General features: G+C 35.5%; 1 protein-coding gene across 1 annotated transcript in view; it reads right to left on the bottom strand.

Moving 5' to 3' along the window:
• Nucleotides 1-25259, bottom strand: part of ATAD1 (ATPase family AAA domain containing 1) — a 56548-nt gene that overhangs the window by 29594 nt on the left and 1695 nt on the right. The window contains exons 2-5 of the mRNA XM_036924051.2: nt 23188-23362; nt 6063-6161; nt 4058-4178; nt 765-965 (exon numbers count right to left, since the gene is read on the bottom strand). Of these exons, the coding sequence (XP_036779946.1) occupies nt 765-965; nt 4058-4178; nt 6063-6161; nt 23188-23349 (583 nt within the window). The 5' untranslated portion in view covers nt 23350-23362. The remainder of the gene's footprint in view (nt 1-764; nt 966-4057; nt 4179-6062; nt 6162-23187; nt 23363-25259) is intronic.

Below are 25259 nucleotides of genomic sequence, written 5' to 3'. Positions count from 1 at the left end.
GAATACGTACAGGGGTAATGAAGGGATTTGTAAACCAGACACAAAAAGTATAAATCATAAAGGAAAAAGACTGATGAATGTAACTACATTTAAATTTAAATCTCTATTAAAGAAACTATCATAGAGTGAAGACAAGCCAATCTATAAATATTTGCAATCATAATCAACATCAACAAGAATTACCAAGAAAAATGCAAAAACCCCAAAGAAAAACTGACAATTTACAAGCAAGGAAACCCAAATAAAGCTAATCAACATGTGAAAAGATGCCCAAATTTCCTCATAAACAGGGACACACAAATTTCAAAGTGCTAATTCACACTTTTAAATTGACAAAAATTAACAATAATGTCTGAAATAATAAATTTTAGACATATGTAGGTAACAAACCATACAAGGTGAGCATGAAAACAGGAAAAACCACTTTGAAAAACAGGTAATCCTATTGAGAATGAAGATGGATTCACCACACAACCTAATGGTTCAACTTCTAGATTTACCCTGAACAAACACATCAGCATGAGGAAACATGTACACAGTTGTCCCCTGTACACTGCTTGTAAGAAGGGAAAAACAGGAAAAACTATCAAGTAGGGTAATGAATAGATTATTGTTCACTCCACAATATGGAAATTAGATGTAGCATATTAGGGTGTTGCTTATCTCATTTCAACTGGCCTGGAAAACACCAAAAACTACATTTGATCATCTACCACCCTCAGAAATGGTTGTTTTAAAATGCTCACATAGAAAACATAGCATACCTATTTCATCTATAAAGATGATGGAAGGCTGCAGCTTTATGGCAAGGGAGAAAACAGCGGCAGCCAGTTTCTGAGATTCTCCATACCACTTATCAGTCAGTGTTGAAGGCTGGAGGTTAATAAATCGACAGCCTGCTTCTTTGGCTGTAGCCTTGGCGATCAATGTTTTACCACAGCCTGGTGGCCCATAGAGAAGAACACCTGGAAATTAACATGTTATTATTTATTTCCTTTAAGAGAATGGAATACTTCAGCTTATGTGATAATCAACATAATATTATCTCTGCCCACACTAAAATTTTCCCAATATTCACTTGTGTTTTTATTAGTCTTTTCTATAGTAGAAAAAGAAGGCTCCATATTCTAAGTTCAGTGTCAGTGATGACATCTATTTGGCACCTTTGTGCCTCCTCCATTTTGGAAAAGATCCGGTTCAGGATATTAGATACAATCATCTTGACATCTAAACTCAAACCACTCGATCAATGCTTGACAAGTAAAATCTAATGCCCTCCACCTTCAAAAGCTAACAGAGCACTACAGCACACTGACCACAGCCCAGAGAAAACTGACAACTCCTTTAAAACAGATTGTAGCAAGTACTGTTCTGCGGCTGCTCAGAAAATTAAATTTTAGCCAAAAGGATGTGTGCCTTTTTCCAAACAGTAATGACTCTTAAAAGGAACAGAAATTACCAGTCTCTCCTGTTTTAATTTCCAAGGAATAAAACTATCATTAACCTAAGTCTCCAGTGGCAACAGTTTGCTGCAAATATAATAATAAGTTAATTCTTTTAATATACAGGGAATCTAAAGAGGCTGGGGTCTTGAGAATTTTGGGAATCATTACCAACTGTTTTTCAACTAAAACGCATCTAGTTGAAAGATGTAGCATTTTCTAAGTTAATATAATACTAAATTATGGCCCTGTCTATAGATTGTCTATAACAGGCCTGACAAAAATGGTAATTCCACAGACTTCTTTATATATTTAATTCAGAGCTTCTTAACTTTTCTCATGTAGTAGTACTTAAAAGACAACATTTACAGGAGGCATGCATACAGGAGGGTAAAATGGAGAGGATTTGGAAGTATCCAAAATATTCCTATTATATAATAAAAATGAAATACAAAATACAAGGGAAGAAAAATAAGTTTTTTATATAAAATTTCCCCTATTTTTATTTCTTTAAAAATGAGAAACTTGAGCTTGATTCCATAAATGTGGTAAATTTTTTTACATCAACCACTTCAAAATAATGTTCAAACTTTGCCTCAACACAAAGATTTTTCTAGTAGTCTTGCTAATTCTTCTTTAAGATTCAACTAATCCAAGCTTAATCACTTAAAATGATAGCTCCAACTTTATCTTTATGTGATCTTGTATGTACGATCTCATATACTTCATGGATAGAATATAAACAAGTCATTCTGAAATTACCTTTTTACAATCTGTGAGGCAGTGATCACTTTGGGGCTAAACAGCAATGAACTGTCTAATGGTAACATAAAATTAGCAATAAAACAGTGATTCTAGCCTAGGTAACCTATTTCTAGCCCCCAAATGGAACAAGTATAACTGATTTTTATATTCCTGCTTCTGAACACTAATACCCAATTTATGTTGAGGGTAAGTTAAAAGTAAATCAATGATTTCTCAAACTTTTGTGAATTTTCCAAAAATGAAAAGCTGGAAAACCGCAAATAGTAAAATTTTACATTATATAATCAGGAGATAGTCATATAACTTAAGAAAATTTAAAATACACAAAGGAACCATCTCTAGTTTTGAATAATGTTTTCAAGTAAGCACAGATTTACACGTAACTACTGAAGTATCCCTTGTGATGTGGTATCTGCTCTATTAATTGGGGCTTTAAACCAAGTTCAACTGGTAAAGTCACTCACTCAGCTGGACTGAGACATCACTGATGAGAAAATGGCTTTCTTTATTAGCATATAAATAACTTTGCATTTTCCTAAATTTACTAACACTGTAAAACTGAGACATAAAAATTCACAAAAGTTCTGTATTATTTAGACTACAAACAACCTGGAAGAGGTAGTAAAGAACTCAACTAAATAATACAGCTTTACCTTTCACTTTTGATCTGAGTTCAGGTAAGTCATTTGAAATTTTCTTTGGGGAAAAACAATACAATAAACACAATGCCTTTTTTTTTTTTTTTTTTTTTTAGGAGAAGTAAATGTAAATTTTTTTAGGAAAGAAAATAGCCTTGTTTTACAGAAAATAAAAATATAAGTAACAAACAGCTTTGCTGTTTTAATGAAAAGAACATGTCATTTTTGGTGATAATTGTCATCCTCTATTTACCAGAAACAAAAACTATCTACTTCATAAAAATATACAGGAATCAGCTTCAATTATCTTTGAAATATAAATCAATGTATCTTTTGATATAGCTACAAAATTAGTAAAATTACAAGCAACTACAACTTATACACAGTGATATTTCTAAAGATTCTACTTTAAAAAAAATTCATGTGTCTAATAATTTGAGTTCAGACTTGACTAGTAACATAAATCAAACCTGTCTAGTATTAGTAATACAACAGAGAAGCTTCCACTAGCTGGAAATGAGTAAGTTAAGCTACAGTGTTCATATCCCAAAGCCATGATAACCCACCTCTCTACCTCACTATCATTTATCCAGTAAGCGCCATTTGAATCACCTTTTAACAAGAGTTAGACATGTTTCGTTTTTTAACTGAACAAGAATAAAAGGATGCAATTATAAGCACTTTTAATACTTGAGTTCCAAGGCTTTCAAATTACTAACTAGGAATAAGGATAAGTTTCTCTGAAAAATAAGTGGTATTTAATTTCTAGCTCATCAATAGTTCAGTATTTCCTATAAAAAAAACACACTGCAATCTAAAAATAATTAAGATTAGCAAGAGGAAAAAAACCACTAGAATTGTGAAATGGAATTACAAAAAGGAGATCTTATTTTGGGGGAAAAAAAGCCCATATTGTGACTTTGACTTTGGTTTTTATTTAACCTCAATTTCTGAAATTTTCATTTACTTGGAAGTAATAAAAATGAGTGTGAAATAAAAAGATTATTTTGACATGTAACTATTAGGGAATATTTATCTAAATTTGGGAAGCTGAAGAATGAGCAATTATTTTTAAACTACCTTTTGTAAAACACTGCACAGATCTTAGCATTCTCTTGAAAATCTAACTTTAAAAATACTAGTTCTATAATGACAAAGTTTCGGTGTTTCCTAGGTTTTTGATGCTTTAGCAAATATAAACTTTTACCATACCTTTTGGCGGCTGTAGGAGCCTGGAATTTTCAAACAAATGCTTCTTTTTGATAGGTAAGATGACTGTATCTTTCAGATCTGTAATGACATCATCTAAACCCGCTATATCACTCCAAGTAACCTGGTAAAGGTAAGGTCAACGTGAATTTTAGAATTAATGTATACTCATCGAAGTAAAAAATCCTCCCCTGCATGGCAAATCTTAACCTTGTAATTATATACAAATAGCAAAAGATTACAATGACATATTAATGTGAGGAAAGGCTGTTCACAGCAATAATGAAATTATTAAACTACTATGAAACAACAAAAAGGAATTTAATAGTCATCTACCTACTCTTAAAAACTAGGCCCAGCACTCAAAACTCTGCAGGAATCCAATAAACTGAATTCACTCCATTTTAGAGGGGAAAATTACCTGCCAAGACTGAGAACCATCTCAGACAGGTAATTCAGCACTGGCTGATGGGAAAAAGCTCTCAAGGAGTGTGCCTAATTCATACTTGATACTGTCAAAAAATAGGGATGAATTTTAGAAATAATGTCTATACCCACAACAAACTGGACTTCTCAACTTTATTAATCAAAAGAAAAACTGTGTCAAAACTTGTGTCTTTATCAATAGTAAACAGGGGATACATTTTCAAAACAAAAATAGCTATGTATTTTAAAGCCTTCTAACTAAACTTAAAAAATGTGGGGGTGGAGGGTGGGGAATAGACTGAGAAAGTCTTAAAAAAAAAAAGGACTGGAGGTGAGGCCAGTCAAAACTAATATTTACAACACACTGAACTTTCTTTATTTACAACTAAAAGAAAAAGAAAGTGAAAAACCACAGCCAAATCTGAAAAAAATCATCACCAGTTTTCAGTGCAGCTATTATAAAAAACTGGATCTTTTTATATAGCCTTTCTCAGATGTGAATACAGGTAGGGCTTCAAGAAAGTACCACTGTAAATTTATAAAGCAAATTAAAACGGAGAATTAATTCTGGGGGCAGGTATATCTCTGTGCACACAGATATGCAGACATCGTAGATTCTTATTTTGATTCGTATTTTCTAGATTTGGAAGTAGATATATTTCATTCTATTTACATTACCTGTTACAAAATTTATATATATCGGTCATTATAGAATATTCACATAGGGTTTACTAAGTTACATTCATCTGATCCTCAAAGTAATCACTTTGAAATAGGCAGAGCAGGTAGCACTTTGTGTCTGGATTATACCTCAGGGAATCGACTCAAAGAGGAAATAATTTGCCAAGGCCAGGAATGGAAAAACTGGGATTCAGAATCTTGTATAGTTTGCCACACCTTACTATGAGAATATGTATTTAAACCCCAAATCAAATAGCCACATGACCTAAAGCATTACTTTATATGCCACAAAGATGAATATATAAAAGTACTTAATTAAACAAATGTGCGCCCAAAAGTTAACATGGCAGGACGTATCATTAGAAAGGTCTGTTGCAAGGCTGATCCTTGGCTGGAGTACAGTTAACTTAGATTTCTGGAGGGTTCTCACCATTCTTTGATAAGAATAGCTCACTGTGCTTCAACTGTTTGAGCAAACAGTATCGTTTATGGTAGATAATTGTTTTCCTTCTGGGAGTCTAGAATTCTGATAAATGTTAGGAAGACAAAGTCTGCAAAACCAGTCCTAATCAAAACCCTGGGTACTAAGTCTCTAATGAGATTTTCCAACAGCATTTCACAGGTGTTCTCTCACAGCTTGTTGCTGGAAGAAGTGAATACATGTTGTGTGACTTCACCGGGGAAAGACCCTTGGGAGCTTGTGCCTGATTTCCTCCATACTTCATCCCATCCTTGCTGGTTTTGCCTTGTATCCACCCACTGTAATAAATCATATCTGAGAGCTCAACTATGCTGAATACCGTGGTTCCCCCTAGGGAATTACCAAACCTGGTTGCAGTGTTTGAGAAGCTTGATACAAAATGGTAGATAAAAAGAAATCTTAAAGATTTAGGATACATACATGCATGTTTAGAGGGTCTACTAGATGAGCAGCAATACTCATTTCATATTCTGAAAGTTTCACATTTTTCACACCAATTTGCTTCATTAATTTTTCTGCCTAGAAAGAAAAAACAAATACATGCTTTAGTTTGTTAGATAACTGGTACTTCAAAACAGGTATCTGTGAAGTCTAGAGCCATGAACAGTCATACAGGAACTTTCCAGGGGTATTCTAGACCCCTTCATCTCATTATTTCCCAGTGTAAGCCCTCAGGTAAAGAAAAGGTTTGAAAGTCTATTCCATAGAAACCAGGCTAATTTAAACCAGTTCTTGGGAAATGAGAAAATAAGGTACATGATTTAAGAGATATATAATAACTGTCTGCATTTCTAGTGAGACTCTAGGGTCGAACTTGATTTCTCTTTCCTAGTAGGATTATCATGACAGGTCAAAGTGAAACCTCAAATGGAAGATCAAGGAGTTAAGAATATCAAGAAATGGACAATGGGAATTTCTTTCATTAGCAGAGTATCTGAAAATGAGTTCCTAACTTCTTCTAAGTACCCAGGTATCTACAACAGGTGTTCATACCATCTAATTTCAAGTTGTTCTGAGATTCTGTCCCTTGTAATTAAAGTCAATTCTGGGGTTATTCAACCAGAAATAATAAAAATAATCCTGAATTAGAAGTATACTTCCATATATTTTTAGAACTGAATTAGAAGTATACTTCCATATATTTTTAGAATCTATGAGCTCTAACAATGTAACAAAGCTTTCAATTAAAATGGAAATAATGATAATGATGAACATTTACTGAACGTACCAAATATTATGCAAAATACTGCAAATGGATTAACTTACAGAATCCTCAAAGTAATCTTATGAGGTAGGTAGCTTTTGCCCATTATGGAAAAGAAATTGAAGCTTACTCGATTAAGTAATTTGCCTTAGGTTAAAAGTTAGCAAATGAGAAGGAGGGGCGGAAGATGGCGGCGTGAGTAGAGCAGCGGAAATCTCCTCCCAAAACAACATATATCTATGAAAATATAACAAAGACGACCCTTCCTAGAATAAAGACCAGAGGACACAGGACAATATCCAGACCACATCCGCACCTGAGAGAACCCAGCGCCTCGCGAAGGGGCCGGGCAGGAAGCAGAAACCCTGTCTGCGCGCAGCTGCCCAGCACAAGCCACTAGAGGGCGCTGTTCTCCCAGGAGAGGAGGGCCACAAACCAACAAGAAAGGAAGTCCTTCCAGCCGTCACTCGTCCCAGTTCTGCAGACTATTCCTATCACCATGAAAAGGCAAAGCTACAGGCAGACAAAGATCACAGAGACAACACCAGAGAAGGAGACAGACCTAACCAGTCTTCCTGACAAAGAATTCAAAACAAGAGTCATAAACATGCTGACAGAGATGCAGAGAAATACGCAAGAGAAATGGGATGAAGTCGAGAGGGAGATCAGAGATGCCAGAAAGGAGATCGCAGAAAAGAAACAAACTCTGGAAGGGTTTATAAACAGAATGGATAGGATGCAAGAGGCCATTGATGGAATTGAAACCAGAGAACAGGAACGCATAGAAGCTGACATAGAGGGAGATAAAAGGATCTCCAGGAATGAAACAATGTTAAGAGAACTGTGTGACCAATCCAAAAGGAACAATATCCGTATTATAGGGGTCCCAGAAGAAGAGAGAGGAAAAGAGATGGAAAGTATCTTAGAAGAAATAATTGCTGAAAACTTCCCCAAACTGGGGGAGGAAATAATCGAACAGACCACGGAAATACACAGAACCCCCAACAGAAAGGATCCAAGAAGGACAACACCAAGACACATAATAATTAAAATGGCAAAGATCAAGGACAAGGAAAGAGTGTTAAAGGCAGCTAGAGAGAAAAAGGTCACCTATAAAGGGAAACCCATCAGGCTAACATCAGATTTCTCAACAGAAACCCTACAGGCCAGAAGAGAATGGCATGATATATTTAATACAATGAAACAGAAGGGCCTTGAACCAAGGATACTGTATCCAGCATGACTATCATTCAAATATGATGGTGGGATTAAACAATTCCCAGACAAACAAAAGCTGAGGGAATTTGCTTTCCACAAACCACCTCTACAGAACATCTTACAGGGACTGCTCTAGATGGGAGCACTCCTAGAAAGAGCACAGCACAAAACACCCAACATAAGAAGAATCGAGGAGGAGGAACAAGAACGGAGAGAAGAAAAGAATCTCCAGACAGTGTATATAACAGCTCAATAAGCAAGCTAAGTTAGGCAGTAAGATACTAAAGAGGCTAACCTTGAACCTTTGGTAACCACGAATTTAAAGCCTGCAATGGCAATAAGTACATATCTTTCAATAGTCACCCTAAATGTTAATGGGTTGAATGCGCCAATCAAAAGACACAGAGTAACAGAATGGATAAAAAAGCAAGACCCATCTATATGCTGCTTACAAGAAACTCACCTCAAACCCAAAGACATGTACAGACTAAAAGTCAAGGGATGGAAAAACATATTTCAAGCAAACAACAGTGAGAAGAAAGCAGGGGTTGCAGTACTAATATCAGACAAAATAGACTTCAAAATAAAGAAAGTAACAAGAGATAAAGAAGGACACTACATAATGATAAAGGGCTCAGTCAAACAAGAGGATATAACCATTCTAAATATATATGCACCCAACACAGGAGCACCAGCATATGTGAAACAAATACTAACAGAACTAAAGGGGGAAATAGACTGCAATGCATTCATTCTAGGAGACTTCAACACACCACTCACCCCAAAGGATAGATCCACCAGGCAGAAAATAAGTAAGGAAACGGAAGCACTGAACAACACAGTAGAGCAGATGGACCTAATAGACATCTACAGAACTCTACATCCAAAAGCAACAGGATATACATTCTTCTCAAGTGCACATGGAACATTCTCCAGAATAGACCACATACTAGGCCACAAAAAGAGCCTCAGAAAATTCCAAAAGATTGAAATTCTACCAACCAACTTTTCAGACCACAAAGGCATAAAACTAGAAATAAACTGTACAAAGAAAGCAAAGAGGCTCACAAACACATGGAGGCTTAACAACACGCTCCTAAATAATCAATGGATCAATGACCAAATCAAAATGGAGATCCAGCAATATATGGAAACAAATGACAACAACAACACTAAGCCCCAACTTCTGTGGGACACAGCAAAAGCAATCTTAAGAGGAAAGTATATAGCAATCCAAGCATATTTAAAAAAGGAAGAGCAATCCCAAATGAATGGTCTAATGTCACAATTATCGAAATTGGAAAAAGAAGAACAGATGAGGCCTAAGGTCAGCAGAAGGATGGACATAATAAAGATCAGAGAAGAAATAAATAAAATTGAGAAGAATAAAACAATAGTAAAAATTAATGAAACCAAGAGCTGGTTCTTCGAGAAAATAAACAAAATAGATAAGCCTCTAGCCAGACTTATTAAGAGGAAAAGAGAGTCAACACAAATCAACAGTATCAGAAATGAGAAAGGAAAAATCACGACGGACCCCACAGAAATACAAAGAATTATTAGAGACTACTATGAAAACCTATATGCTAACAAGCTGGGAAACCTAGGAGAAATGGACAACTTCCTAGAAAAATACAACCTTCCAAGATTGACACAGAAAGAAACAGAAAATCTAAACAGACCAATTACCAGCAACGAAATTGAAGCGGTAATCAAAAAACTACCAAAGAACAAAACACCCGGGCCAGATGGATTTACCTCAGAATTTTATCAGACATACAGGGAAGACATAATACCCATTCTCCTTAAAGTTTTCCAAAAAATAGAGGAGGAGGGGATACTCCCAAACTCATTCTATGAAGCTAACATCACCCTAATACCAAAACCAGGCAAAGACACCACCAAAAAAGAAAACTACAGACCAATATCCCTGATGAACGTAGATGCAAAAATACTCAATAAAATATTAGCAAACCGAATTCAAAACTACATCAAAAGGATCATACACCATGACCAAGTGGGATTCATCCCAGGGATGCAAGGATGGTACAACATTCGAAAGTCCATCAACATCATCCACCACATCAACAAAAAGAAAGACAAAAACCACATGATCATCTCCATAGATGCTGAGAAAGCATTTGACAAAGTTCAACATCCATTCATGATAAAAACTCTCAGCAAAATGGGAATAGAGGGCAAGAACCTCAACATAATAAAGGCCATCTATGATAAACCCACAGCCAACATTATATTGAACAGCGAGAAGCTGAAAGCATTTCCTCTGAGATCGGGAACTAGACAGGGATGCCCACTCTCCCCACTGTTATTTAACATAGTACTGGAGGTCCTAGCCACGGCAATCAGACAAAACAAAGAAATACAAGGAATCCAGATTGGTAAAGAAGAAGTTAAACTGTCACTATTTGCAGATGACATGATACTGTACATAAAAAACCCTAAAGACTCTACCCCAAAACTACTAGAACTGATATCGGAATACAGCAAAGTTGCAGGATACAAAATCAACACACAGAAATCTGTGGCTTTCCTATACACCAACAATGAACCAACAGAAAGAGAAATCAGGAAAACAACTCCATTCACAATTGCATCCAAAAAAATAAAATACCTAGGAATAAACCTAACCAAAGAAGTGAAAGACTTATACTCTGAAAACTACAAGTCACTCTTAAGAGAAATTAAAGGGGACACTAACAGATGGAAACTCATCCCATGCTTGTGGCTAGGAAGAATTAATATCGTCAAAATGGCCATCCTGCCCAAAGCAATAGACAGATTTGATGCAATCCCTATGAAACTACCAGCAACATTCTTCAATGAACTGGAACAAATAATTCAAAAATTCATATGGAAACACCAAAGACCCCGAATAGCCAAAGCAATCCTGAGAAAGAAGAATAAAGTAGGGGGGATCTCACTCCCCAACTTCAAGCTCTACTATAAAGCCATAGTAATCAAGACAATTTGGTACTGGCACAAGAGCAGAGCCACAGACCAATGGAACAGACTAGAGAATCCAGACATTAACCCAGACATATATGGTCAATTAATATTTGATAAAGGAGCCATGGACATACAATGGCGAAATGACAGTCTCTTCAACAGGTGGTGCTGGCAAAACTGGACAGCTACATGTAGGAGAATGAAACTGGACCATTGTCTAACCCCATATACAAAAGTAAACTCAAAATGGATCAAAGACCTGAATGTAAGCCATGAAACCATTAAACTCTTGGAAGAAAACATAGGCAAAAACCTCTTAGACATAAACATGAGTGACCTCTTCTTGAACATATCTCCCCGGGCAAGGAAAACAACAGCAAAAATGAGTAAGTGGGACTATATTAAGCTGAAAAGCTTCTGTACAGCAAAAGACACCATCAATAGAACAAGAAGTATCCCTACAGTATGGGAGAATATATTTGAAAATGACACATCCGATAAAGGCTTGACGTCCAGAATATATAAAGAGCTCACACGCCTCAACAAACAAAAAACAAATAACCCAATTAAAAAATGGGCAGAGGAACTGAACAGACAGTTCTCCAAAAAAGAAATACAGATGGCCAACAGACACATGAAAAGATGCTCCACATCACTAATTATCAGAGAAATGCAAATTAAAACTACAATGAGGTATCACCTCACACCAGTAAGGATGGCTGCCATCCAAAAGACAAACAACAACAAATGTTGGCGAGGCTGTGGAGAAAGGGGAACCCTCCTACACTGCTGGTGGGAATGTAAGTTAGTTCAACCATTGTGGAAAGCAGTATGGAGGTACATCAAAATGCTCAAAACAGACTTACCATTTGACCCAGGAATTGCACTCCTAGGAATTTACCCTAAGAATGCAGCAATCAAGTATGAGAAAGACCAATGCACCCCTATGTTTATCGCAGCACTATTTACAACAGCCAAGAATTGGAAGCAACCTAAATGTCCATCGATAGATGAATGGATAAAGAAGATGTGGTACATATACACAATGGAATACTACTCAGCCATAAGAAAAGGGCGAATCCAACCATTTGCAGCAACATGGATGGAGCTGGAGGGTATTATGCTCAGTGAAACAAGCCAAGCGGAGAAAGAGAAATACCAAATGATTTCACTTATCTGCGGAATATAAGAACAAAGGAAAAACTGAAGGAACAAAACAGCACCGGAATCACAGAACTCAAGAATGGACTAACAGGTACCAAAGGGAAAGGGACTGGGGAGGATGGGTGGGTAGGGAGGGATAAGGGGGGGGGAGAAGTAGGGGGGTATTAAGATTAACATGCATGGGGGGGTAGGAGAAAAGGGAGGGCTGTACAACACAGAGAAGGCAAGTAGTGATTCTACAACATTTTGCTATGCTGATGGACAGTGACTGTAAAGGAGTCTATAGGGGGGACCTGGTATATGGGAGAGCCTAGTAAACATAATATTCGTCATGTAAATGTAGATTAGTGATACCAAGAAAAAAAAAAAAAAAGGGCAGTTCCTGTGTGGTAACCTCCAATGAGTTCTACACAAGAGTATAAAGGGCATATAAAAGTGTAGGCAGAGGGTCTGTTTGCGTTTATACAGAGGATCAAAGCCTAATTGGGCTACCCTGAAAATGAACTAAGATACGGTATGAAAAAGAACTTGCAACATCAGCACTCACTGGAAGACTCATGCCAGAAGATGATCATCAAAAAACCCCAACAAAGATCCACGCACTGCTACAGCTGTAGATGCACACATCCCAACAGTTCCTGGACTTGCCATGGGAATGAGGAAGGAGATATCTAAGCTGGCCTGTGCATACAGTAAAACAACAAATTTGACTGGATCTATACTGTTGGAACTCAATCAAGAATTAGGAGAAGTGCAAATTGTAGCACTCCAAAATCTTACAACTACTGACTATTTACTGTTAAAAGAACATAAGGGATGTGAACATTCCCCAGGAATGGGTTGTTTTAATTTGCCTGATTTCTCTCAGACTGTTCAAGTTCAGTTGGACAATATCCACCATATCATAGATAAGTTTTCACAAATGCCTAAGGTGCCTAACTGGTTTTCTTGGTTTCACTGGAGATGGCTGGTAGTTACAGGTATGCTTTGGTTATGTAACTATACTCCTATTATGTTAATGTGTGTGCGTAATTTAAGTAGTAGCTTAAAACCTATACATGCTGAAGTTACTCTACAAGAAGATATGTCAAAGAAATAATCAATCTTCCCATGTTTTCTTCCGCCTGCTACTTCTATAGCTTTTCTTCTTTCTTCCTAATTACAACCCTTAAATAGAATTCGTGCCTATCAAATTTACTGAGTATCATAATTCTTCCAAGTGGTAAAGATACCTCAAGACAAATGCTGGGCATAGAAGCTACAGGGCATAAATATGCAAAGAAATAAAAAGCTAACCATTTCAAACAATAAGGCTTCTCTCTCACTTACCAACTCTACATTTCCCTGTATGGCCCCGGAAGATGACTGGTTAGCCAGAGACGGCTAAGATTCCTCAAGGGAGGAACAACCTAAGACAGGCACAGTCACAGGGGGGCCATCAGGTGAGAAATTGGGGATCAACAGAGGTGAGGCTTTGAACCTCACCCCTCCTGTTCTGAGAGAAATCTTCTGCATACGTGGATGTTTTATTGCCCTGGTCTAGCTTGGATTAACACATAGTCTACAGGCACACACCTGATCATCTACATTTGCTCTCTTACAACACTAAACTATGTTTTCTACCTTTATCTTGTATCTACCTACCACTTCAGCATTTTATTAAAAATAATAATAATAAAGAGAAATGTGGTGACCACATATAAATCAAATATAAAAACCAAATGAGTATTCATATTTGAACTGTTTATAGTTCATAATGCATGAGCAAAACTGAAAGTTTCTGTGATGACTGCCCTTGTACTGTTCACTATGTAACTTATTCATTATGTAAGAATTTGTTCTCCATGTAAGAACTTGTTTGTTATGCCTCAGAAGATTGGAGACTGACGAAAATAGGCTTGGGGTGGATTAATGATTGTGCATTGACTCCCCTATACAGATTTTTATTGTCGTTAACAACCATTTGATCAATAAATATGAGAGATGCCCTCACAAAAAAAAAAAAAAAAAAAGGACAGACTTCCCATGGTAAAATAAATAAGTAACCGGGATGTAATGTATAGCATAAGGAATATAGTCAAGATATTGTAACAGCTTGGTAGGGTGATAGCTGGAACCTAGAATTATGTATATAAATGTTTTATCACTGTGTTGTACACTTGATACTAATGTAATGTAATACTGTGCATCAACTACCCTTCAATAAAAAATAATTATCTAAAAAAAAAAAAAGTTAGCAAATGAGAGAAGCAATACACAAATTCAGACAGTCCAACTCTAGAGCCTATACTCTCTAACCACCACAAATACTACCTTGGTTTCCCCAGTTATAAGATGGGAGCTCAAAATCACTAAAGAATCTTTGGAAATTTACAGATAACATATTGGAATTTCAATTAAGTGTGATTATTTTTAGAAATGAAGATGCTCTGGTAAACCTTATTCACATTTTTGCTGTTAAATTTTCCTAAAATGTTTTTGATATTACTGTCAAGGTATTTGCTGCTCTAAAAGGAAATGCCTATTAAATGGCATTATATTTACCGAGGTTAGAGGATTAGGATAAATGTGTATTGATATCCTAGTAATACTGCATTTTTAAAAGTGTTATGGATTATATCATTTTCCCTATTTAGCTATCCCTATGTAAGACTGCTGAGTCAATGTATAAAGTAGCCTTTCCAGATTCTTTTATCTCTTTCTTGAAAGTATCTTCTCTTTCAGTGACTTTAAATCTTTTATCTGTCAGCTATGAAAGGTACTTTAGTATTTTAGTATCTGTAATAACATTAATTGACTCTTCTTTTTCATTGTTTCTATAAATGTGAAGTCATCCACATGTGTTCTATTTAGGCTATGCTCTAAAACAGTGGTTCTCAACCGAGGTGATTTTTGCCCCCCAGGTACATTAGGCAGTATCTTTTGGTTGTCACAATTTCCATGAGTTGGGAGGGGGTGTGCTGGTATCTAGTCATCAAAGACAGGGATGCTGTTAAACATTCTAGAAGATATCCTGACCCCTATCCCCCATTCCCCCAAATTATCTGGTACAAAATGTCAACAGTGCCAAGTTGAGAAACCCTGCTTTTTTTCCCCATTAGCTAGTTGCCCTTTGAATGGAAACAACTTCCTCTTGCTCTAAATAAAAACCTTTATTTATATCTGGAACTTTCTAAATAAAAATTATTAACTATGTTGTTTACTTTACAGAGACAGAAAATGCTGTAGTCAAGTCTACCTACAATCTTTTCCCCACAACAGCAGTCCCATTTAACAATACCTTCAGGTTACATTAGGAACACTGACATAACAGAGAAAAGAAATTAGCATTACTGAGCACCTACCACATGTCTGGCTCTTACAATCAACCCTTAAAACCATCCTAAGAAGCAGCTATTACTCTTCTCACTTTTTGATGGGGGAACTCAACAGTCACAGAAATAAAAAAAACTGCCAAGATTACACAGCAGGGAACTGGCGTTACCAGAGCTCTAACCCTGATTTGTCTAATTTCAATGCTCATGTTCGGCTGAAACACTAATATTCCTCATTTGGGTGAGCAAATAAATGAAAATAAAGCACCCAAAACCATATCAAAGCAACACCAAACTGTGTTTTAGGAAGAAGTTATCCAATTACCTAGCTTTCCTTTTTAACTGAGCCTCGATTTCTACAATGTTTTACCTTGAAAAACAAAATTATGATTGGGTTACTCTAAAAATGGCTTATGTTCATGCAGTGCTTTACTGTTCACAGCTTAATAACAATTATGCTTCCCAGTCACCGCCATTTGCTTGGTTTATGAAGTGGGTCTCTCCAAGTAGTTGTCTCTGTGGAGGTAAAACACCGAACTGGGGGTGAGGGTAGTCAGAGGTAGGGAGGAAGCTTTTACTGTATATTCACCTTTTTAACTATCTGACAGTATTTTTTACTCTTTTGTATTTCTTCATTTTTTTCTCCAGGTGGAGTATTATTTTTAAAAATTAGTAAGTGGGGTAGGAAATAGAGAACTGCTTCATTTGCCTAGAATGGGGATGGAGGAAGTGCAGAGGAGCAGTAGAAAAGAAACATTCATTTCATTAGGTTCTACAAGATTCGTAAATTTGGCTGTTCTTCTGGAAGAATAATTTTAGGAAGAAAGAGATACCTGTGCAGCAAGAAGGCAGAAACAGGTGAGTTCATCAAGCTTAGATCAAAAACATTTTACTGAGATCATAGCTGAAGTATTCCAATTTAAGGGGGAACATGATACAGGAAATCACTAATACAAGGCTTTTAAAATTATATTTAAATAGGAAATAGCAAGGAATTTGAGTGTTTACGTATTAGGTATAGGCACTTACTATAAACTTATATTAAAATTCTAGAAAACACCCTTTTCTAGACATGCGGAGTCAGGCATCTTCTTTGTTAGGGTTAGCATGCTTACATCTCTCTCTTAAAATTTTACTGTATGTATTCTTAAAGTCACTGGATAAGATGGCTTCCTAACAGAGTGTTCTTCTATGCTTGTATATAAAACACAATACTGCACTGACTTTTTTCTCGTTTCCCTCCTCTTTTGTTGCTTTTCTTTTCTTATAGCTTCTATCTATCCCTTCTACTCAAACAATGCTAATGGCTTATTCCTTACTGATTTCTATCTTAATTTCCTTATTTACTTCAGCTTATTAGTCTTCTAAGATTCAGCTCCAGTATATCATAGTTTTAAAAGCCATCTGGTTGGTAACACAATTCACAATGGCTTCTTGGAGTAAACGTTAGCTCTTCTAAAGGGTAACAGGCATTTTATGATGGTGGCTCTAAAAAATACCTGGCAGTTGAGAATTCCAGTTTTTTTGAAGGTTTCAGTTTATCATCCCTTCACAAAATATTTCATCTGTTACTTCTCTCAAAAAACAGAAATGAAGTTTTGAGGATTAAAGTATATCAATAGGACTAGCTAGGAAAACACTAAGTTAAATAACTGAGGTCACAGTATATGACCTTTATGTGTATGAAGAATTATTGGTAATGACTCCTTCCTGGATTCTGACAACTATAATCTCAGGAGTATTATACAGTTTAATTAACATGCTAAACAAAATACTGTATTTACAAATTCCCAGAACAGGCTAAAGCATTAAGTTATTCGTCCTATACTTGAAAGCTCTGAAATAGAGTACACCTAGAGATTCCATTTTCCTACATCCCAATTAACCCTACCTACCTTCACCACTTACATACCTATCAAAACTTTTCTATATTTAAATATGAACCAAGTAGCAGCATGTGCCTAGAAAATCCCTTTCTCTGCATAATATTCTTCAGAAACTATATCCTCTCTCATTACCAATTAAATAGCCATCATTTCACCAGGCTGGTAAGTTTTCCTGGCTTCAGACTTGAAAATACCTGTTTTCTATTATCTTTATTATTTCCATTCTTTGATTATCTGTGGGTTTATTGTGTGAAAATTTAAGCTGGGTATTTATTGAGTTTCTACCTTCTTTTCTAATATAAGCACTATGCCTTTCTCTCTAAATTCTTCCTGATAGTTTGAGTTTAATTCAATTTGTATATATTTTCCAATTTCAACTATATTTTCTCTTATTCAGGAGTTATTTGGAAATGTTGCTTACTTTCCAAACTTATTGGATCTTTTAAATAATCTTTCTGAACTACACTGTAGCCAAGAAATGTAATAAATATGCTACCAGTACTATGAAACTTGAGATTTGCTTTATAATCTAATATTTGGTTAAATTTCACAAATCTTACATGTGGTGTGCTTGAGATACATACTCTGCATGTGTTTTGGGTATGATATACTATATACATGGTCCCTAGCTAAAGCTTGTTATTTGTTTAAGTCTACATCTATACCAATTTTTAAAAAATATTTCATCTATCAATTATTTAAAGAAATGCTAAAAACCTACCACTGTGATGGTGAGTATTTCTCCCTGCAGTCCTATCAATTTTCCGCTTTATATATTTTGAGGCCACATTAATAGGTACACACAAACATAGGTGAATTGAATCTTTAATCATTCTGTAGTGAGCCTCATTTCTCTAATATTTTTGCATTACAGTTTATTTTTGTTTAACCAGCTTTCTCTTTGTATTGTGTGGTACATGAATTTTCTATCCTTTTATTTTTAACCTTTCTGTATTTACATCTTATATGTATCACTTCAAATAGTACATGGTTAAATTTCTCTCTTTCAACTACATTTTTTACTTTAGCTGAATTACTACAGGGGTTACAGTCTTTTGGGGTCGCAGATTTATGTAAGTATTGTCTACAACCCACACTACTTTGGATTGATCCTATGCTTTGCATCCTGAGCTGCTCTGGGTCATAAAAACAAATCTCAAATTCAGTAGCTTCAGCACATCTTCCCATCTGTGAGAGTTAGCCATGAAGCTCACCTTACCTTTTTGAATTTTTGCCTTATTTTTAATCTGAATTTCTAACTGTCTTGCAAGCTCAAAAATGCCTTTAAGAATATTAAATATATATTCTTTATCTAGATTGTTTACTAATTTTCAACAAGGTCAGTCCAGGTACCTAGTTGGCCTAACCAAGCCACTTATTGTCCGCTGGATTCACATCATTTTCCCATTCCCTAACTGAAGGCTTACTCTTTAGCCTACTATTTATGATGTTTAATAGCATCTCCTGTAGAGTTCTCATCACAATATAGTTATCAGCGTCTACCATAGTAAAAATTATGTAAGAAGCTCTCAAAACATATTTGAATGTATAAATCTTGATGGTGGTAGGAGAAAGGTGGAGGAGTAGCTGGGGGAAATCTCCAAATGATACATATCTACATAGGAATAACTCTGGGGCCCACTCCATCTCAGTGAGATCACAGCTCTCAGGTGTCCAACTACTTAGAAGCTTCTAATAAAGAAACTCTAAAGACCAGCTTTTTTCTGAGATTTAGACCTACAATTTCAACTATTGAATGAATATTTTCCCCTAGTGTCCTACCACCAACACAAACTCAATATGCTCACATTCCATCAAATGTCATCTCCCCATAAACTTGCCCTATCTACCAGTTTTTAAACCTCTATAAAAGACACTGAGTCTTTGAGGACTCTAATGAATCTCAGTGTCATTTATAAGATGACCTTTTTTCTTTTCTACATCACTACAAAGTCCTTAAAGCATTCATTCTTTAAGTCTACTTGACCCATTCTACTCCTTTTTACTACCTCCTTATGCTAGGTCTTCACCAGGAATATTGCAGTCCAAACTAACAGATGTTACTTCTAGTCTCCCTGACTCCAAACCTTTGGACATTACCCTGCTGAATATTATTGTAAGATGAATTATCCTTGAAACATTGCTTTGCATGTGAACCACCTACTCAAAAATCTTTAACAGGCAGTTAGGCAGTTTAGCAGTTTATCACTAGAAGACTTCAACTGGTCAGCAGCATATTTCAACAGTGGCCAAGTTGAGAAAAAAGAACAAAGCTGGGAGTATCAACACTCCCTGATTTCAAACTACGCTACAAAGCTATACTGATCAACAGTATGGTACTGGCATGAGAACAGATACATGAACAGAATGAGAGCCCAGAAATAAACCCATACATATATGGTCAGTTAATATATGACAAAGGAGGCAAGAATATACAATGGAGAAAAGACATTCTGTTCAATAAATGGTTCTTGGAAAACTGAACAGCTACATGCAAAACAATGAAACTGGATCACTGTCTATACACAAAAATAAATTCGAACTGGATTAAAGACCTAAAGACCTACAACCACAAAACTAAAAGAAAACATAGGAAGTAAACCTTTGGACATTACCCTCAGCAAATTCTTTCTGAATACAGCTCTGTAGGCGAAGGAAACAAAAGTGAAAATAAACAAGTGGGACTATATCAAACTAAAAAGTTGCTACATAGCAAAGGAAACCATCAACAAAACAAAAAGGCAACCTACTGTATGGGAGAACATATTTGCAAATGACATATCTGAAAAGGGTTAATATCCAAAATATACGAAGAACTCATACAATTCAACCCCCACACAAAAAAAATCTGATTAAAAAATGGGAAAAGGACATGAACAGACATTTTTCCCAAGAAAGCATATACATGGCCAACAAACATGTGAAAAGATGCTCAACATCACTAATTATCAGGGAAATGCAAATCAAAACCACAATGAGATACCACCTCACACCAGATAGAATGGCTATTATCCAAAAGACAAGAAATAACAAGCGTTGGCAAGGATGTGGAAAAAAGGGAACCCTTGTGCACCATTGGTGGGAATGTAAACTGGTGCAGCACCATGGAAAACAGTATGGAGGTTCCTCAAGAACTCAAAAATAGAAATACCATTAAGACCCAATAATTCCACTTCTAGGAATTTACCTGAGGAAAACAAAATCACAGATTCAAAGATATATACAGTCCTATGATCAATGCTGCATTATTTACAATAGCCAAGATAAGGAAGCAACCTATGTGTCCGTCAATAGATGAACGGATAAAGATGTGCTACAAACACACAACTGAATATTACTTAGCTGTAAAAACGAGATGACTCTTGGCATTTGCAACATGGTCCATACACAGCATGGATGGACCTAGAGGGTATTATATTAAGTGAAATAAGTCAGGCATAGAAAGACAAGTACCATAAGATTTTACTTATATGTGGAATCTAAAAAACAAAACAAACAATCAAGTTAACAAAACTGAAATAGACTCACAGACCCAAAGAAGAGACTGGGGTGAGTGAAATAGATGAAAGGGACAAAGAGGCACAAAATTCCAGTTAAAATATAAATTAGTCACAGGGAAGAAAGTACTTCATAGGGAATATACTCAATAATACTGTGATATCTTTGCGTGGTAACAGATAGTAACTATACTTATTGTGATGAGCATTTAATAATGTAGATAATTGCCAAATCATTACATTATAGTCGTGAGGCCAATATTTGTATATCAACTATACTTCAACATGTAAAAAAAAAAAGTTGGCCAAGGATGTAAGAAAAAGAGGAAGGGTTATCAAAGAAGCTTGGGCCCTAGCCAAGCAAAAAGCATGAGTTTTCCTTGGTTGATGATGGACTTCTGAAATGCTCTAACATTTTGTATCAGCCTCTGTCCACCCACCAAAACATTAAAAGAATAGAGTAAGGAAAAAGCAGAGCCCTGTTCCCTGACTTTATCATTTAGTCCCTTACCTCTCCTTCCAAGTTCTACTCATTGGTTGCATAAACCCTCTACTGTAACCAACTCACCTATTTTAACTGTTCATTTAACAGGTCTTATCATTCCTACCCCTATTATGATTCCATGCATGATTATCGTTATTTAAAATTATTCTTGCCTATTTTAGAGGCCAAGCTCTTTCATGAAGTCAAGCCTCAATCACTAGTGAATGCTCATTATTATAAATGCCATAATTTCTATCTACTACTCATTAGGCAAGTAAGGTATGCTACTATTGTAATTTATATTATCACAAACAAGTCTTTTACCCTACTGTGGGTACTATGAAGATAGATATGGTAACTAGTATTTCTACATACCTGGTATTTAGAACACTACTGTACACATAGGTTCCAATAAAGGCTTAATGTTAACAATCATTTCATGTATTACTTAATAGCTGTATTTGGCTTTCTACATGTCTTCCACATGTGTGTTCCAGAAGCAAAGTAAATGAAAAAATTGTTTAGACATCACCTCTCCACTTTTAAAAATTCTGAAAATGGTATGATTTACCAGTATTCTCACCTCAGACTTAAACTTTCATGATTCAGGTGGCAGAAAAAGCTACGCTTTGGTTGACACATGGCTATATCCAAATTAATTAAAAAACAAAAAATCTACACTGGTCAGACTTCCTAGAGATTTCTGAATTGACTGATATGATGATATTAGCTGGATCTTGAGCCAACTATTTTATAATCAAATATAGGGAACAAACTCACAATTGTCCAAATCACTTTTCAGATGTATACAAAAAGCAGTATTATGAAGTTCACTGACTTAAAAGAGTTATGCAGAGCACTGTAAAGTAGTCATTTATTTATATCCCAGTTTTCCACAGCATTTTGAAAGAATACTAGCCCACAGCATTTTGAAAGGACAAGACTTATTCATCTTTTATTCTAGGCACCAAGCAATTGCTAGGACCTCAATGTTTATGGAATGCATCAGAGTCACAACTCACAGAAGAAATGTAAAAATGCCTGATATGAACGTCTTGCCTTCAAATAGCAAGAAAAATCTGAAAGACTCCTTTAAAGCTTTTATTTTTTGAGGAAAAATAAAAATTGAAACAAGTCACATACAAAGGAGAGGCTAATTCAATAAGTAACTGTTCAACAGATAAATTTTAACTTCAGAAAACCCCACCATTTAATCACTCCAACAGAACTGCTGTCAGACTTTGAACGATTTCCAAAAGAAAAGTCAAGGGCCCCCCTCTCCATTACCAGGAGCCATTCACTTCACAACAGTACATTCTTTAATAAGGAACTGACCACAAGAGGCAGTAGCTAAAAAAATAAAAAGTTCAACTTAACATATTTTAGTAATTCCTTAAGTACAAATTTGTGTAATTTGAAAGCCTAAGCGTAAATGCTTGTTAGTATTAGCCACATTTCAAATGTCACACAAAGCAAAATGTAAACTGTTACTGAAGATAAAGTTTTTTGTTTAGTTTGTTGAAGAAGTTTATCTGGATTCATTTATTCGTAAGCTAACAAAAATATTCTGAGGATATTCATAACAAAAAACTATATTTATTCTTCATTTTTCTTTTGATAAATTGCTTAGATAGTAAAAAAGAAATTTGAGAAACAAATATATTTTTAGGAATAATGAAGTTAAATATGATATATAAACATTTTCACATGGACTTATAGAACGTCTCATTATAATTCTATTATAGCCCTTGTTTTATGGAAAAATATTTGGTAGCTACAAGGAAAATGATCCTCAAACATTTTAATCATACCTGTTTCTGAGCTTCTACTTTTTGCTTTCTGGTTGGATCAATTGCATCTACCATCCATTTGATTGTAAAGTATGTTACTGCACCAAATATTGTCAAACGGAAAATTAAACCAACAACTTCATTCCGACTCAGGGGACGAGAAAAGGCTTCAGCATGTACCATCTTGACAGTTAACCTTAAAAAACAAACAGAAATATCACTAGGTAATAACTAATTAAAGTTGGGAGACTGATAACTAAACTGATAGCTTAAACTAAGACAAATTGACTTCTAGTCAAATCCATCATTACCCACCTTTAAAAGTGTTTTAAGGAGATGTGGATTTTTATGTTAAAAACAAACATTTTAAGCTCCCCTTGGAAACTGACGGAACACATTAGAAACTGAGGTTTCATTAGAATTTTTAATGAACTTTTATAAATGCTCATATATACTTAAGTACAGAATAATTCTATTTGAAAAATACTGTAGCCATCTTCAGGTATTCACTCTTTTAAACAGCTTTAAGTATTTCAGAGATTCCAGAAAAATAACGACCATAACACTAATCCAACTAAAGAAAGGCAGCCCAACAACGAAATACTTCACTAATGTTGATAGTAAGAATTTCTTCTATTAAGTGCAAGGTATACCAGGTAATTTTTTTAGTGAAATTGAAACTATGAACTGACTTGCTTTTTCCTCATATTAACTTTTAAAGATTTTTCAAGTACTGCTTAAATTTAAACATTCCATTTTCTCTAAGTGACATTAAATTTTTTGAGCCATCCTATTGTTTCCAACAACTCAGCTAAATATGAAGCAACAGAATTCTTCAAGATTTTGAACCACAAGAATACCAATCACCCAACATAAAGAGGGAAAAAGGGAGGCAATGTGCCTACTTTTACTTATATTTCTGAGCAGCTCAATCACAGGTAGTCTTACAGAAGGCATGCATGCATGCCCTTGTCAAACGCAATGACTACCCCATAGAATAAGTTTGTTAGGAACATGACTATCACATTTTGGGAGATAGGATCTCAGCTTCAAATAATGCCATTATACTCTTATAGCACAGGATTGTGCTGAGTGCTATGCAACATGAAAAAATCACAGAATATATATTTCGCAACTCATGTAAACAGGAATAAATTAGAATTTGTACAGATGGCTCAGCAACAGATGAAAATGATAAAACGTGCAGATAAATATCTATGGTCTTTCCAGCTCTAAAACGATTGCTTTTCTTCTCATTATTCCTACTGAACTAAAGATCCTTTTCAGTTCCCTCCCTCTGGAATAGATTTAATAATTTAATTCCTCTTAGATACCTCTCCATTCAAGAGTACATACCCCTCCCTAATAAAAAGACCACAAACCTTTCCTTTAGAGGATTTCCAAGCATTCACAACTATCCTAATCTAACCCAAAAGGGTAACTTGAAACTTTCACTTCTCAATACTTTTCAGAACTCTCAAAAGCTGGAGTCACTGGCATCTGAAAATACCGTGTACTTACCCTCCAACATATGACTATTACCCTGGATGGGCCATTTCTCCCCTTTCATCTAGGATAATAATAATTCCACCCAAACTTCAAAAACCAAGTTCACCTGCTCCATGATGGTTTTCAGATAACATTAATCTTCTATACTATTCATCCAGCTATTACTGAACTTATGTGATATCTAATCTACTCAACTGTAGTTTAAATCCTTATAAACAGGATTTAGATCTTATACGACTTTGTAACTGTCACATACAAAGGAGAGGCTAATTCAGTAAGTTAACTGTTCAACAGATAGATTGTAACTGCAGAAAACCCCGCCATTTAATCACTCTAAGAGAATTGCTGTCAGACTTCGAACAATTTCCAAAAGGAAAGTCAAGGGCCCCCCTCTCCATTACTAGGAGCCATTTACTTCACAACAGCAGTACGTTCTTTAATTTAAAACAATTATATAATGGAAACCTTTCATTTCAGATAAAGAAACTCTGGCCTTGGGATGTTAAAGTGATTTAATTCATACCACAAAGCATTTACTGAACATGTAAATATAATGCCTGCTATACACTGGGTTTACAACAATG

This window comes from Manis pentadactyla, chromosome 8 (assembly GCF_030020395.1).
Source record: "Manis pentadactyla isolate mManPen7 chromosome 8, mManPen7.hap1, whole genome shotgun sequence".
Taxonomy (NCBI): Eukaryota; Metazoa; Chordata; class Mammalia; order Pholidota; family Manidae; genus Manis; species Manis pentadactyla.
This window is presented reverse-complemented; position numbering and strand designations above follow the sequence as displayed.